The sequence below is a fragment of the Hydra vulgaris genome, chromosome 10 (genome assembly GCF_038396675.1).
Source record: "Hydra vulgaris chromosome 10, alternate assembly HydraT2T_AEP".
NCBI classification, from domain to species: Eukaryota; Metazoa; Cnidaria; class Hydrozoa; order Anthoathecata; family Hydridae; genus Hydra; species Hydra vulgaris.
Genome location: NC_088929.1, coordinates 11,225,242 through 11,242,166, shown reverse-complemented (window position 1 = coordinate 11,242,166; position 16,925 = coordinate 11,225,242). Strand labels below are relative to the sequence as shown.

Sequence of the window (16,925 nt, the reverse complement as noted above, 5' to 3'; positions counted from 1 at the left end):
TGGAGTTAAGAGAGGGTTGTAACCACAAATAAAGTAGCCTCCTTGACTCTAATGGCCTTCACGGCCTTGGGGAGGTAAATTTTTATTCACTTACCCGTCTCCCCCAAAAATATATATATTTATACACATGTTCGTATACATACAAACTTAAAGTTGTATATAAACCTCAATGAATGCCATTGCAAGAGTTCGACAATAATATACTTGTGAATTGTTTTTAGCAGTGAATTCATCCTATAAAAAAACAAAACAATATGGTGTTTTCAGCAAATTAATTTTTTTTTCCTTTAAAATTATAACAGTCAGTAAATAAAAAAATTTCTTATTGGGTAAATCCAAATCTGCATAGAATAAATTATTACTAAATAAATGGATTCTACTGCTATGATTTTTTCAACTTTACACCATTAAAACAATATCAAATAAAAAGAATTATTTAGAATCTATAATAAGCTTCAGTTTAACTCACCTTGCTAATAGTAAGCTGAGTTTGATATCTAAATTGACTTTGCTCCAGAAGAAAACTTACTAACCAATCAAATGTTTCTTCAATAACTTAAAATATTATATATATATATATATATATATATATATATATATATATATATATATATATATATATATATATATATATATATATATATATATATATATATGTATATATATATGTATATATATATATATAAATATATATATATATATATATATATGTATGTATGTATATATATATATATATATATATATATATATATATATATATATATATATATATATATATATATATATATATATATATATATATATATATATATATATATATATATATATATATATGAAGAGCCCAGGGGAAAAAGGGCAAAGTCACATTTAAAAAGTTTTGAGAAAATATATATTATTCATTTATAAAAGTTTTCAATTAGAAAATATAAATAAGTTGTAAATTAGAAAAAATAATTTCTCGGTTAATTTATCTGAAGATTACATTTTTAATAAAATATTTGTAACTTTTATTAAAAATTTTTTCCTAACTTTATACAAAAACTTTTATAAATGATTCATAAATACTTTCTCAAAACTTTTTAAATGTGATTATGCCGTTTTTTTTCCCTGGACTCTTCATATATATATATATATATATATATATATATATATATATATATATATATATATATATATATATATTATACATATACATACATACATACATACATATATATATATATATATATATATATATATACATACATACATACATATATATATATATATATATATATATATATATATATATATATATATATATATATATATATATATATATATATATATATATATATATATATATATATATATATGTATATATATATATATATATACATATATATATATATATATATATATATATATATATATATATATATATATATATATATATATATATATATATATATATATATATTGATAATTTTTGACAATTTTTATGAAATTTTAATGTGTGTGGGCCACCCTAAAACAATGGGAAAAAAAAAAAATAAAAAAAAACATCAGTAAACTTAGAATGAGTAATAGAAAAAAATAAAAACGCACTCTTAATGAAATTTTTTCAAACTGTATAAAAATCATGATGTACAGAATTCTCTCAGGTTTGTTTCATTAATATTAATATAATTTGTAATGACTTGACTATAAGTCTTTCATCATTAATCATTTTAGATAGGAAGTTGAAACATTGCTAAATAACTACAAGAAGATGCAATCTCATAGAAATAGAGAAAAACAATGAAATCATGAAGAGGGAGAACTTTGTAACAGAATCTAAGAAGGTATTTCGGATAGGATATAACAATGGAGTATTAATCGAAGACATATAACAGGACAGAAAAAGAACAGCTGAAGCCAAGAAAGAAGATACCAAATTCTTGAAAATGAAAAAGGAGAAAAGGAAAAGTTACATAGGTCCTACCAACACCAGCTTCAAAAAGGCAGCTGAGAGACCTTCTAAAAACGCTTGTGGAGATGTGAGTGAGAAATCTGATGAGCAGTTGGTGGAAGACCATGATGAATTAGATACTTCTGTTGATTCATTAAGTAATGCAGGTGATGCTGATGAAAGTGATCAGGATGAGTTTGTTTTCAAAAATATTCAGGCTAAAGAAAATAGTGTACTTTTACCTAAAGATATTCTCATGCGTAATGCTAAAACTGTTGCAGGTGAAGATCTTTCAGTGAATCAGCACACTGCTATCATACGCAGTGTAATAACTCTCTCAGGAGGAAATTTTGGTGAATATGTTGTCTCTAAATCATCCTCTCTCAGAGACATAAAACATGCAATCAATTCAGAAGCTGAAAAGATTCGACAGTACATCAAGGACCTGGTCAACTTTGATCATAAATTGATTTCTTTTCATTTTGATAGAAGATAGTAAAAGAGTATACAGAAAATATTTCATTTACTCAAGATAGACCCGCTGAACACTAGTGAAAGTTAATGGGAAAGCTGAGTTACTAGGTATTCCTCCTATTGATTCAGGGACTGGAGAATAGTAGTTCATTGTTGTTTATGATCTTCTAGAGAATTATGGTCTCACTAACCAAGTAAAATGTATCTGTTTTGAGATACATTTTACTTGGTTAGTGAGACCATAGTTTTCACTGCATCAAACACTGAAAGGCTCCAAGGTGAAAATACCAAAATCTCAGAAAAGTTAGGACAGCCATTTCTTCTCCTTGCCTGCTGACACCATGTTCTGGAGCGTCATATTACTCACTTCTGTAAGATGTACCCAAGTAGTAAATCTACAGGACCAGATAACCAGCTGTTTAAAAAAATCAAGTCAGTCTGGAATGATCTAGAGAAAGATATATTACCCCTGAAGAGGATTGAAACTCCACCTGAAACCTGGATAAACCAACAGTAACAGGAATCTGAACAGTTCTACAGAGATTTGATCAACAGTAAGACATACAAGAAGGTAAAATTAATCATTCATTCTAGTACATTATTGTTCTGTAACCTACTTTTGTATGTATTTTAATGTTTAAAAACAATAATTAATAAAATACAGGATGGGAAATCAAGAAAAGATTACCAGAAGTTAGTTGAGCTCTCTTTGATGATTGTTACTAAGGAGGAGAGGTTCAGGTTTCATATGCCTGGGCCCGTATACTATGCCAGGTTCATGGCTAAAGCCTTGTACTATCTGAAAATGTACCTTCTACTCGATCACATTCCTGGTCTAACTAAAGACAACAAAGAGGAAATATCTGATATGGCTATGTTTGTCAGTATATTTTATGCTCAATGGTTCCTCAGAGCTGAGTTGCCAGCTCCTTCTCCATATCAGGTAAAAATAATAAGGTTTAGAATAAAAATAAAAACATGTAAACTATAACGATAGAATATTGCTTGTTTACTTTAAGTTTTCTATAGGATATAAAAGCCCTCTGGCAAATGAAGAGGTTTATGGAAATAAATCTTCTTAGAGCTACTAAAGTAGTCCAATCAAAGTCAAGGTATGACTGGTACTTAAGTCCAGTTCTAGTTGTGTTTGCTTTAGCTGATAAGAATTACCCTGATAGAGACAAGTTAGCTCAGAAACTCGATAGTACTCATTTGGACAGACCCAATGTCTTCAAACTGGAGCGTATTGAAGTAGATAAAAAGGTTCTTCACTCACTAGACTACTCCCAAGATCAGCCTACATCCCTAGCATCTCTTGTTACTAAGCAATCTTGGCTGATCTTTGATAAGATAGACCATGAGAAGGGGGAAGTGCAGTGGCTTAAAACCCCTTCACAGTTCTCGGATCTAAATGATTTTTATCTAGAGTTTGACACAGAAAACTGTCTCTTTTAAACTCCATCTTTACTTTGGAGGTTAAAAGAGAACAGGTTGTGGCACTAATAACCTACAAGAAAATTGTTTTGAAAATTTTGTTTATAAAATCTGTTTCATAAACAAAATCTTCGAAGCAATTTTCTTGTAGGTTATTGGTTACCTCAAAAAGTGAACATAGACATGTGAGCAAAATTAAATTAGACAAAAATAATAATAGTCTTAAAAATAAATAAAATTTACCAAAGTGGAAAAATACTCCTGATGTTATAAATTGGTTCTCCATAATTGAAAATAAAAAATACTGTACATTTATTTAGTTTGACATTAATGATTTTTACCCCTCAATAACTTCAGATATTTTAGATAAAACAATGGAGTTCGCATTGAATTCACACAGTTATTCCAGAAAAGACAATTAACAAAACATTGCAGAAAAACCTTACTTTACTTTAATAAGGAAACTTATTAAAGTAATGCATAAAAAAACTGGTCCACAGCTCGATAATATTAGAAAAGATATTATAAACATTTTTTTATGTCACATTTAACCTCTCTGTATTCATACAAGCCTTTCAAAAAACCAAATGATGAATTATTTTATATTAATATTAAATCAAATCATCCACCCCAAATCATCCACCTTAAATTCAAAAATAAATCCCAAGTTCAATTAGTAACAGGCTAAACCGAAACTCCTCTGACAAAAATGTACTCAACTCCTCTAAGTATTTTTACACAGATGCCCTAATAAATTATTCAAAATTTTGAACTAAAATTTGACCCTAAAAAAAAGAATGCAAATAAGTGAAATAGAACTATAAATGTAATTTCATTTATGGAAAAATGTTTCCAATAACATAAGAAAAGTGTTTTTAAAATTGGTGGATAAAGACTTCCCGACCTCTAATAAATTGCATAAAATTTTTAATTGAAATACAATTAAAGTTAGCTACAGTTGCACAAAAAATTATAAAAGGTCACAATAATGCTTTTCTTCAACTGACAGAGAATTTGTTGGAGTTATTACGCAAGTGTTGTACTACATTGAAACAATATTTTTATTATTATACTCATTTTTTTTAAACTAATGTTAAAATAAAAGTTCACACATAATGCAAAGTGAACTTATATACCTTTAGGAGTGAGATCATTAAGAGACATAACATAACATCTGTTTTGAAGATTCTTAAGATGATTGTTTAAAAAGTTAATACTCTCACCAGGTGATTCAACATGTAAACCTAAAAAGTTAATAACTGATTTTTACAATCACAGTTAACCTGTTAATAATTACAACAAGAGTATTTACTCATATATAATCATTTAAAATTTTATACTTAAAATATACAAAAGAATCTAATACTTAAAATAAACAAAAGAAAAAAAAAAAATCTTGCATAAAGCTAAATAAGTATCTTTATTACAAAAAAAGAAAAAAATCACAAAAACAACTGCTAATTTTAAGGTTTATTTTATGTTGAGGAATAATGGTGTGAATGGTAACTGTAAAACTTTAGTTTTCATGAAAAATAGAACACATAATACACACAAATATATACATACATGCAATATATATACACACATACACACACATACACACACACACGCGTACACACACATATATATAAAAACTAGTTTTACTAACTTTATTGTCTCATAAATTGTAATATATAGGATATATTTATGGCATATTATGCACATAATATTACGAGGACATTTTGTATAAATGTTTATAAGAAATCAAGTTCAAACAAAATAAGTAACCAAAATAAAAAAGATATTAGTTATAAAGTACTGCATTATAAACAACATGACTGCACATTTATTCGACAAAAAAGACTAAAATATATCATATAAAGTGTAAATGAAATAATCTATTTAATTTATTAAATAACACAGGTCAACAAAAAAATGATTGATTGAGTCAAATTCATATTGTCAAAAAGTAAAAATTTTTAGTAAAAATTTTAAATAGAGATTTTAGAAAGCAAAAATATTTTTACTTAAAATTTATATAAAAAAAAATATTGTGAAAAGATGTTCAAGACTCTTAAAAGACCTTTTTTTTAGCATTAAAAGACAAATTTTTTTAAAAGACAATTTTTTTAAAAGGCAATTTTTCTTAAAAGACAAATTTTTTTAGCATTAATATAAAAAGTAATATAAAAAGTATTCATTTTTATCAAAAACAAAAATCATTTTTAAAATTATAATGAAAATGCACTTCATTTGAGACCCAGACAAAATTTTGAATAACTTTTTATGACAATATTAGGGATTTTTTCCCAAATGCTAAAGATTTGAACCCAAATATCTTACAACTTGACCTGATGGTGAAAAATAAGTTGCATCTTTGAAATCTATTTTTTGCTTGGCAACAAAAAAATTTTTTGTTGTTGTTGGCCTGTGTAATATATTTAATAAATTAAATAGATTAAAATATATTAACTTCATGCTATTAGTTTATTTATTAAAACATACCCATTTTTATATCTTTAAAGACACTGAGGAGATAGTTGCTTGTTTGCATTAAAATACAGTTGTTATCTCCTTCATAAGTACAATTGGGATCATTTTGATCACGTAGTACACCAAGACGATTAACTAAAACAAAATGTAACACTATAAACAATATATTTTCTTTTTGTGTTGTTACTCATTAGGCCTTGTTTTAAATGAAAAAATGCACAACGCATTAGCTTATTATTTTTTTTTTAATTGATGTCTTCATAGAAACTAGTGTAATATAGTAAATTTCTACAAAGCAAGATCAATTAAAAAAATAACTCAAATGACAAAAACAATGCAGAAATGTTATAAATAATTTTTTTTTAATATTAAGTAATTAAATTCAATATTACATTTTTTTAAATGTTTAAACTAAATGTTTAAATATGAACTAATTTTTTTCTTTTCTCAACATTAGTATAAATGAACTAAAATATTAATCTATTATTTAAAATATTAAAATACCAACTCTTTTTTATTAATATATCCTAAATTTTAAATTTTTAAGCTTAGCTACTAAATATGATTTTTTATTTTAAAAAGTTAGAGGGTAAAAAATATAAAGTATAATTTATTGTGATAATAAAACAACTTAATTACTTTACCAGCGATTTTTTTGTGAAAGCAAAATTATTTTAAAAATTAATACCATTGCGCTTTCACCTTCCTTAAGAGAAAAAAGTTTTGTATGTTAAAAACGTATGTTTTGTACAAAATTTTGGATGCAGCTTCAAAACACGTTTACAAAAATTTGAATTTTTAATAAAAAAAGCTAAAATTGTATAGAACAGAATCATAAAAAAAAAATTGTGATAAAAATGAGCTTATTTTTTTTCAAGAAAAAGTAAAATTTAAATTTATCAGAATTTTTTTCATTTGTAAATAGTGCTTATATCCAACATAATTACCATTCAAATTTTATAAAAAACTTTTTAACATAATCGTCAAAGTGGTTTTTTATAAAATTAATTACTTCTTTTATAAAAAGTCGCTTAGCAGAAATTACTTTAGGCGTACATAAAATAGCTTATCGTATATGTAAATTGTCAGCAGCATAACGCTTTAAAACAAGGCCTGAAGTATCAACAAACAAGGCCAGATTCAGTATCAACAAACAAAAAAACAACTTTAGCACAACTACTAGTTATAAAATTGGTTTTTCAGTTACTTAATTATTTAAAATCAGTTTACAAAGAATACGTTTTATGAATACATTTTAAACGAATACAATTTAAATATTATAAATAGCTTTATAATGCCACATAAAACTTTGTGTTAAAAAGATAATAAGAATATTATACTTAACTAAGGAGAAACATTCATTAAACAAATTTTTAAAAACCAAATAACTATTTTTTATATATAAACATTATTTTTTTAATTATATTTTAGTATTTAAAAAAAAGTCCTCAGTTCAGACTGTTTCTTGTTGTCAAAAAGTTTGTTCTAGTTTACAAATTGATTTCTAAATGTCAATAATTATAATGTATATATGTATATATATATATATATATATATATATATATATATATATATATATATATATATATATATATATATATATATTGATATTTAAGTCTGCTTTGTATTATAATAATAAAACAAAACTCATAATCGTAGAAGAGTGCTTAATATTAAAAAAATATTTCAAATAGAGCGATATACATATATATATTAATGAAGAAAAAATAACTTTTTCTATGGCACTTAAAGTTTCATGCCTATACGGCAATCATCAGCCATTGAATACAAAATTAAAATCAAAAAACCCGCTAAAAATTAGAAAATACTGTGTAGCGGGATCTTTATGTTGCTAAAAGACATACTTGATGGCAACCAAAGAAAAAAAAAAATTAGCTAATCACCGGTGTCAAAATAAGATTTATTATTGTGCCTGCATTTTGATTGATTGATTTCAAAATGCAGACACAAGAATAAATTCCTCTTATCTTTTTTTTTTGACACCGGTGATTAGCTAATATTTTGTTTTTTCTTTAGTTGCCATCAAGTATGTCTTTTAGCAACAAAAAGATCACACTAAACAGTATTTTTTTGCAATTTTTAGCGGGTTTTTTGTTTTTGATTTTGTATTCAATGACTGATGATTGCCGTATAGACATAAAACTTAAAGTACCATAGAAAAAATTTGATATATATATATATATATATATATATATATATATATATATATATATATATATATATATATATATATATATATATATATATATATATATATATATATATATATATACACACACAGTGGTGATATTCAGCCTGTTCGGTCTGGTACAACCGTACCGGTTGTTAAAATTTTCAAAGTTTTCCATACCGGTTGATATACAGTTAAATAAATTGATAATATGATATGTATTTTACATTAAATTGTGAATTATATTTTGTGTGTGGTACAAAAGACTAACTTCAATATTTAAATATAACTCACTGTCCCTTTTCGTAAATTTTTATATGAATTATATAAATTATTTGAATTAAATTATTAATATGAATTAGATAATTGACCACGCAAAATAATATTTAGTTGCGACAAACCGGCCACATTTTAAAGAATATTCGCGAACACTAAAACCCGCCAAACTACAAACAAACTAATTCTATTGGTTCAAAACATACGCTGACTAAGCGAAAAAAAGTTCCAGAGTATTCTGTTGAAATACTCCTTAAAATTGTTTTATTTGAGTTTTGATAAGTTTTCGTAGCATAAGAATAAATTATTTCTCACCCTATGAATAAAACGGCAGAGTTCTTTGGATGGATTTTTAAGGAAATGTAAAAAAAAAGGTGATAACGACACTAAATTCCAATCTGAAAACATTTCAAATTTTAAACAAGCAGAACAAGGTAAGAATAATTATGATTACCACCTTGAACTGTCACCAGTTCAAGTTGGTGACGGTTTATTACATTTTTGGAATGATAAGCAACTAAATTATTTTAAAACTAAATATGAGTGGCTTAATATTGTTAGCAATGAAAATGTGTGATGTCATTGGTGTACAAAAGTAGAATTATTAAAATTATTGAAAAATTATTTTTGACAAAATGATAAATACTGGTTGAAAAATTTCAATTATTATTGATGAAGCTTCAACTATTTCCCACAAAGCCGTTTTAATAATTTATTTGAAATCCGAAATTCAAGATGTCAAAGATAGTGTATTAGTTTTTATTGATCTTGTCAAATTAGAAGGAGCAACATCAATAATAATTTTGAAACTATAATATCAGTACTCGAAAAACATGGTTTTAATGAAAAATATACAAAAATCTTATCAGATTTTGTTCAGACGGTACTAGTGTAATGTTAGGAAAAAAGGTTCAGCAAAAATATTAGAAAAACTTCCAAATATTAGCATTTGCCATTGTTTAGCTCATCGCATTCAGTTATCGCTAGATGATGTAATAAAAGAAGTAAATAATTTTAGATATTTTCTCGATAAACTTTATGTTTATTATCATACTTCAAATAAACATCAATGGAACATATGAAAAGGAAGCAGATGATATAATTAAAACTAAAAAGTACAATATTCCATTTGAAATTAACGGGAAAAAATCATCAATTGTACTTTCTAGAGATAAATTTTATGATAGTTTAGTAAAACATTTAAAAACGCGTTTACTATTCGACGATATAAATGAAAAGTACAATGATCTATTAAACTGTTTTAATTTGTTACATCCTAAAACTTGGCAGGGTGATATTTGTGAAGCACCATGGATTGAAGGTGAAAATAGACTTAAAGCAGCTAAATAAACTAATAAAATACAACATTTCAGTAAACGACTTTCGAGACTTTGTTGATGGTAGAGATATACAAGCTACAATTGTTCCAATTAGTATTTTGAGGGCTAAACGAATTTTGAACGTAATTGCTGTTAATTCCGCCGAAGCTGAAAGAGGATTCAGTACAATGAATAACATAATCTATAATAAAAGAAATTCTTTACAAATAGAGACAACAAGTCATTTGATGACAATAAATTTAATGGGAAAAACGATAGAAGAGTTTGACGCTATTCCATTTGTTAAATTATGGTTGCAACAAGGACATCATCTGGCAAGTGATACACGTGTAAAACAAGCAACCCCCATTACACCTTGCGAAAACCAAAATTAAATATGGAACTTATTAAATTAGAATTTTAATATTATTGTTTCTATTTCATGTAAATAAATAATTATATGTGTAAAAGTAAATATATGTAATCTAAAAGCTTTTTTTTAAGCAAACCAGTTGTTGAAAATTTCGAATATCACCACTGTATACATACATATACATATACACACACATATATATATATATATATATATATATATATATATATATATATATATATATATATATATATATATATATATATATATATATATATATATATATATATATATGTATATATTAGGGGGAGGCTAAAAAATGAAAAAAAGTATTCCCCTCTAATGCACAGTAGGCCAGAATTCACATTAACTGGACAAAAGTAAAATATTTTTATAAAATGCTGCTTAGTGGACCATTATTGTTGTATAAACTAATTTAATAATTATTAGTCGATTGGTAACATTTTCATATATGGTTGCTCTGGAAAGCCATATTGTACAACAACTACACATTAACCTTAGTAACATAAGGGAAATTTCAATATTTTAAAATAAAAAAATAAAATTTAACTAAACATCATTCTAAAAGATTCAAATTTATTACATATATTCTACAAATAATAATGTTTGTAGCAAGAAACATATACAGAACAGGAAAGCAGAAAAATGGAAACAGAAACACAATTCAAGTAACATCAGTAAAAACATAACAATATAATATATTTGTACAAAATCTTCAAGTGGTACTTCTTTCAGTAGCTCCAGCGCACCATCTGGAAAGTCTTCCTTCTTAGGATAATGTGGTGTTCTCAAATTACTAATGATAGGATCAGATGAACACATCAGTTTCCTTAACAAGTCTAAATTTGTTTAAGAACAGGATCAATTTCTTGAAAAAGAATCCCAGAACTTCTTGAAGTCCTTGTTACGTGCTTCTTGTACCTGCTCATTGAGCATGCCATTTGGCAAAGCCATCCGATCCACAACTTGCTACCCATGAATAAGAATTTGGTGCAGGCTCTGTGGCATGTGGTATTATGTATACTGATTTACACATGGTTCAGCTGTTTGGATGCAGAAGTCTCTAAACCGAGATAAATCAATAACATATCCTGATGATAATGTACACAAAACAACATACAACATCTTAATGATGCTGACATCTAGTTGGAGAATTTCAGCAGTCTTCTTTGCATTTTGAAAGAACCGTCGAGCAGTATTGCCGTTGGTTAAAAATCCTGAAACACAAGACCTAGAAAAATCAATTAAAAGCCAAACTTCATCGCAAAATTTCTTTTAAATTGATGGTATTCTATCATGAATTATTTTTTTTTGACGGTTCTTGTGTAGTCCACTTCTTTATTGTTTATTTGTAGCTTATTTTGAGAAGGTTTTCCATGCATGGAGAGTTGAAAGCCCATTTGAGTCCAGTTTTAGTAACTGGGAGATTTTTTGCAGTATTTAAGTCATTCATTTTTGTTGGATTGCAACCACAAACTGAATTTTTCATAATTTGTAGTAAATAATTTTTCAATTGAGTTGAGAAGGACCTGTTTTTCTTCTTTTAATACATCTAATGTTTCTTTTTTATAGGAGAACCTTATTGGTCTGCAAAATAAAGTGGCTGATGGATGAGGGATGGACCAAATAATCTTCTTTTCACCATTACTATATCCATATAACTGCAAAGGCACAAAGCAAGTGAGGAACAAACTGGTTTCATCTGTAATAATTCTATTTTCTTTTTCTGTTGATGTTTGAGTATAAAGGCTTGTCCAGTTGATCCATCAAAGCCAACTTTGGGCCTTAGTGTCATTGTTTGAAGATCCTCTAAGGAGTTAATAACTTCTGCCTGGCATTCTATCAAACATAATGCTGTGTGATTGCATGTGATTGTGTGATGCATTGAATTTAAAATTTTTCAATATCCTTAAAAATAACTGAATCATTTTTTCTGAGCTTTGACAGTTTTGAGCAAGTCTCAATAGTTTCAGATTTAATGAACATCCTAAGAATACACTTAACCTTGATGAAAAGTTAAGTAAACAAATATTATGTATTTTATAAATCTTCTTGTTGCATCAAAAACCAAGAAATTAGAGTTAACACTTTTTTATTTTTAGGTTTCAGCCCACCTGTGTGTGTGTGTATAAATAAATATATATATATATTATATATATATATATATATATTTCTTTATATAGAATATGTATATATATATATATATATATGTATATATATATATAAACACACATATATATATATACACACATATATATATATATATATATATATATATATATATATATATATATATACATATATGTATATATATATACATATATATATATGTATATTTTTATATATATATATATATATATATATATATATATATATATATATAGGGCTGTTCTAAATTATAAGAAGACATTAAAAAAACAGTTCACAGAATATTTCAAAATGTTTAGTGGTTGCAGATATGTCTATATAATAACTTATACATTATTTTTACGTTTATCACATATTTTTGTAATTGTATACAATATAGAAAAACAAAAATAAAAAAACCAATGTTCTTTAAGCAATTGGCATATTCATATTTGTCAAACTTTTTTCATTTTCATGTTTGTGATCTTAAACAACTATGTTGATGAAGCAATAGCATGTAGCTACCGACTTGATACAGTTGTAGTGGTTTTGTTATAGTTAGCTACAAAGCTGCAATATGTTTATTGATACTGTGTTACAAACACTGACCAGATTTGAATCTTTAGTAGTGGTGTAAATACACACATATTTATTAGAGGTCCATAGCTGTATAATCAATCATGGTAGGTCTGCTCCTCACCTACCATTTGTATACTGATTCTTTATATAGTCAATTTATTTTAATAGTTCTTAGTAAGTATTAGAAAATCAAAGCATAAAAATCTTGTCTTTGAGTTATTAATGTTTAATACTTTGAAAACTTCTTACTTTAAAATTGCTAACTTCTACAAAAACTTCAACGAAAAACTTTTTGGAGGTGCTTATTATATTTTTCTTTAATTTAAAGGTTTTTTTCTGGCTATCTAGTGGATTTTAATAGCATAATTATCTCCATCATAGATGAAAAATACGCAATAAATTTCTCCTGATATTTTTATATCTTTAGAAATTTTAAGCTTTTTTAAAAATTTATTCTTCCTCCCAGTAATTAAGACTGACCGTTTATTTGCCAGGTGAAAGAGTTATTTATAGATATAGATAAGTATATAATATGTATATAATAACTTTAAAACTATCGAAGTGTTTTATTTTTATAATTTCAAAAATTAAAAAGATTTAAAAAAAAGAAAAATTTAATGAGAAAGTGAAAGATTTAAACTGTCATGAACTAACTAATTAGGCCACCAAGATATATAGCAAAAAAATGATATATAAATATATTAAAAAAGTATTTATTTTTCTAACTTTATAAATTAGACAAATAAACGCTAGAAATCAAAAATAAAAAAAATTAAGGATTTGCATGATCTTTTGTAAAGAGAATTTACTAACCAGCTAGATACCCGTGTCCTCCACAAGCTTCACGAGCCTCTTGTATACCTTGTTGGGCTAGCCATGATGCTACAGGTTTTGAAGCACATGACAAAATGTGAATCTCTTTTCCAACATCTGCCTTTAAATTCAATATAAAATAATGTTCATGCTCACATAATGTATTTTAAAAAATAAATAAATATAAAACTGTCAATTCTTTTAAAATCTAATAAATATACAACAATAATTAAAACATAAAAAAACACTAAGATATTTATTAATACAGTGTGATACCAAAAATTAATAAATACTATAATAAAAGAACTATATACTGCAATATCAGGATTTGTTGCAAAATTAGACATGCTTGTGATTGTAACTCTGTAAAATTCTGTATTTAACCATGAACAAAATGATTTCCAAACAAAAGTTCCTGCAAGATATGGAAATAAACGCCATTGCTAAAAATAATATTTAAAAAAAAACAACTTACAAATTGTAAAAAGAAACATTTTTAATTTGTTTTTTGATAAAATATATCAGATAAAAATAAATACTTAAAAAATATTATTGAAAAAAAAAAAACACTTTAAAAAGAAAGCCTTATTATGTATTCAAGTGTAAAATTAAAGCATAAAAAAAACATAAACTCTTAGAAAATATGCAAATTACAATCAACAAACCAATAACCACCTGCATTTGATATTCAATAACTGGTAATTCTTCACTTTCTTCGGAAGGGCCAAACTGTTTACGACATGCAGAATAACGTACAGCTATTGTCAAAGCATTTATTAAATTACAAATAGCTAATCCTGTAATACCAACTCGACCACCAGATAGAGTGCCCAAAACAGCCCCAAAGCGTTTACTAATATCTTTGAATGGAGTTATATATACTCCATCGGGTGTAACTCCACCTTGTTTATCTATCAATGCTGTTCTAGGTACTCGAACATTATTCAGTGATAAGTAGCTAATTGAGGAAAAATATTTCAAAATACTTGTTTTTTATACAAACACACACTCACAAATGTGTGTGTGTGTGTGTGTGTGTGTGTGTGTGTGTGTGTGTGTGTGTGTGTGTGTGTGTGTGTGTGTGTGTGTGTATATATATACACACACACAAATACACTAAAATGAATGTCAAAAATCTGGCATGTATTTCAACAACATTTCTTTCCATTTAACAATCTTTCATCTTTATTCCAAATTTTGAAAAGGTGATTGGTGATTCAAAAGATAATGATTATGATGATGATCATGGTGATGATGATGATGATCATTTGAACACAAAAAATATTAAGAGTTTAACAACAAAAATTATACCCATTACTTAGCCCATTCAAGCCAAGTTTTAAACCCATGTCTCCAACTGTAATACCAGGTAGAGGTTCTTTGTTATAATTGCGTACTTGTACAATAAATGGGTGTAAACCATGTTTCACCCCATCGGATGTGTAAAGTTGTGCATAAACAATAGCATACATTGCAAGATTACCCAGACAACCAGACCAGCATTTTATATCTTGAAAAGATGGTGTATTCAAAATAAATTCCTGAAATAAAATAAATAAAAAAACAAATTTGTAGAAAAAATTTACTTTTATAATTATATTAAATACTATATATAGATCTTTTGCTAAGAGACTTACTTTAAAAAAAAAATTATAAGAAAAGATTAATTAAAATTTTTTAGTTATTTATTATCACTTAATTAATTGTCTCTAAGGCTAATTAAAATCATTGGAAGAGATACGAAATTATAAAAATTTATCCCTATTTCAAGCAACCACAATTTTAATTTTTTTTTTTAACTAGCTGGAAAAATATTAAGACTTCAGCAACTTGCTTTGCTTTTGAATATGATATATTTGCTAATAGAAAAAAGATCCATAAATGTGGAGAAAGATAAATAAATAATCTTTAATTCATTCATTGCAATGACATTGCAGATGACAGAGATGAAGAAAATTAATGAAGAAAAGGGAAAAAAAATTGAGTAGAAAAAAAAAAAGAATTCTGAAAAATGGTACAAATAAAACAAATATGGTGAAAACAATATTCTGCTGTTTTTTATGTAAATGGGACAGTTGAGACATAATGAAATAGGATAGATATATAAGAAATAGAATAGATATATAGGTTGAAACTGAATAAACCATTCTGATGAAAAAAGGTCTACAAAAATGTTAATTATCCCTTGTAGTACCATCTGAAGATATTCTTCTACAATTACATATCAAGTTTAGCCTGATTAAAAAATTATTATAGGCAATCAATTTATAGCGCAAATAAAAACTTAATAAGTGAACCATGTAACAGTGACACTTTCAATTAAGTTTGTTATAACATTTTTACCAGCTTTTATCTTTTTATTTTGTACCTTTTATGACATTTGTTATGTTTTTAATTACTTTTTTTTGTGTATTAATAAGATTATTTTAATCTATGTTGTACTCTTTTTTTTTTAATAATTTATTTTTACTATTTTTATGTCAACTTTATTCATTTATTTCAACTGAGGATGACTATGCTGTAATCAAAACATTTTAACAAAATAAAAACAAGTTTTGATTCTTAAAATGATAATACAAGTTTCATTATTTTAAAACAAAAAGCTTCAGAAGCTTTTGAAAGTATTTGAATTGATATTATTTGTTATTTGTATGTTTGTGTTCTGTCTGAACCTCTGGCATGTTTTCTCACCCAAAAGTTACTATATTTATGTTTGCTTAAATCTCTGATGCAGTGTGAACTCAGTTACCAACTAGTGATTCTAACTATAAAACTTATGCTCACCTTATTTTCTTGTATACTTTTAGATGTTTTTCCTAATGCATGTCCAAAATATCTACATTAATGTTTTAAAGTACTGCTTACATAACTTTTAACTACTCCAAGTCAGATCAAGTTCAGGATCATCACAATCGC

At 26.0% G+C, this 16,925-nt stretch overlaps 1 protein-coding gene across 1 annotated transcript in view; it reads right to left on the bottom strand.

Moving 5' to 3' along the window:
• LOC100214840 (peroxisomal acyl-coenzyme A oxidase 3) overlaps nt 1-16,925 on the bottom strand; it is a 46,774-nt gene that overhangs the window by 9,620 nt on the left and 20,229 nt on the right. The window contains exons 4-11 of the mRNA XM_065807250.1: nt 15,321-15,550; nt 14,685-14,967; nt 14,324-14,452; nt 14,010-14,130; nt 6,323-6,445; nt 4,975-5,082; nt 470-555; nt 166-234 (exon numbers count right to left, since the gene is read on the bottom strand). Of these exons, the coding sequence (XP_065663322.1) occupies nt 166-234; nt 470-555; nt 4,975-5,082; nt 6,323-6,445; nt 14,010-14,130; nt 14,324-14,452; nt 14,685-14,967; nt 15,321-15,550 (1,149 nt within the window). The remainder of the gene's footprint in view (nt 1-165; nt 235-469; nt 556-4,974; nt 5,083-6,322; nt 6,446-14,009; nt 14,131-14,323; nt 14,453-14,684; nt 14,968-15,320; nt 15,551-16,925) is intronic.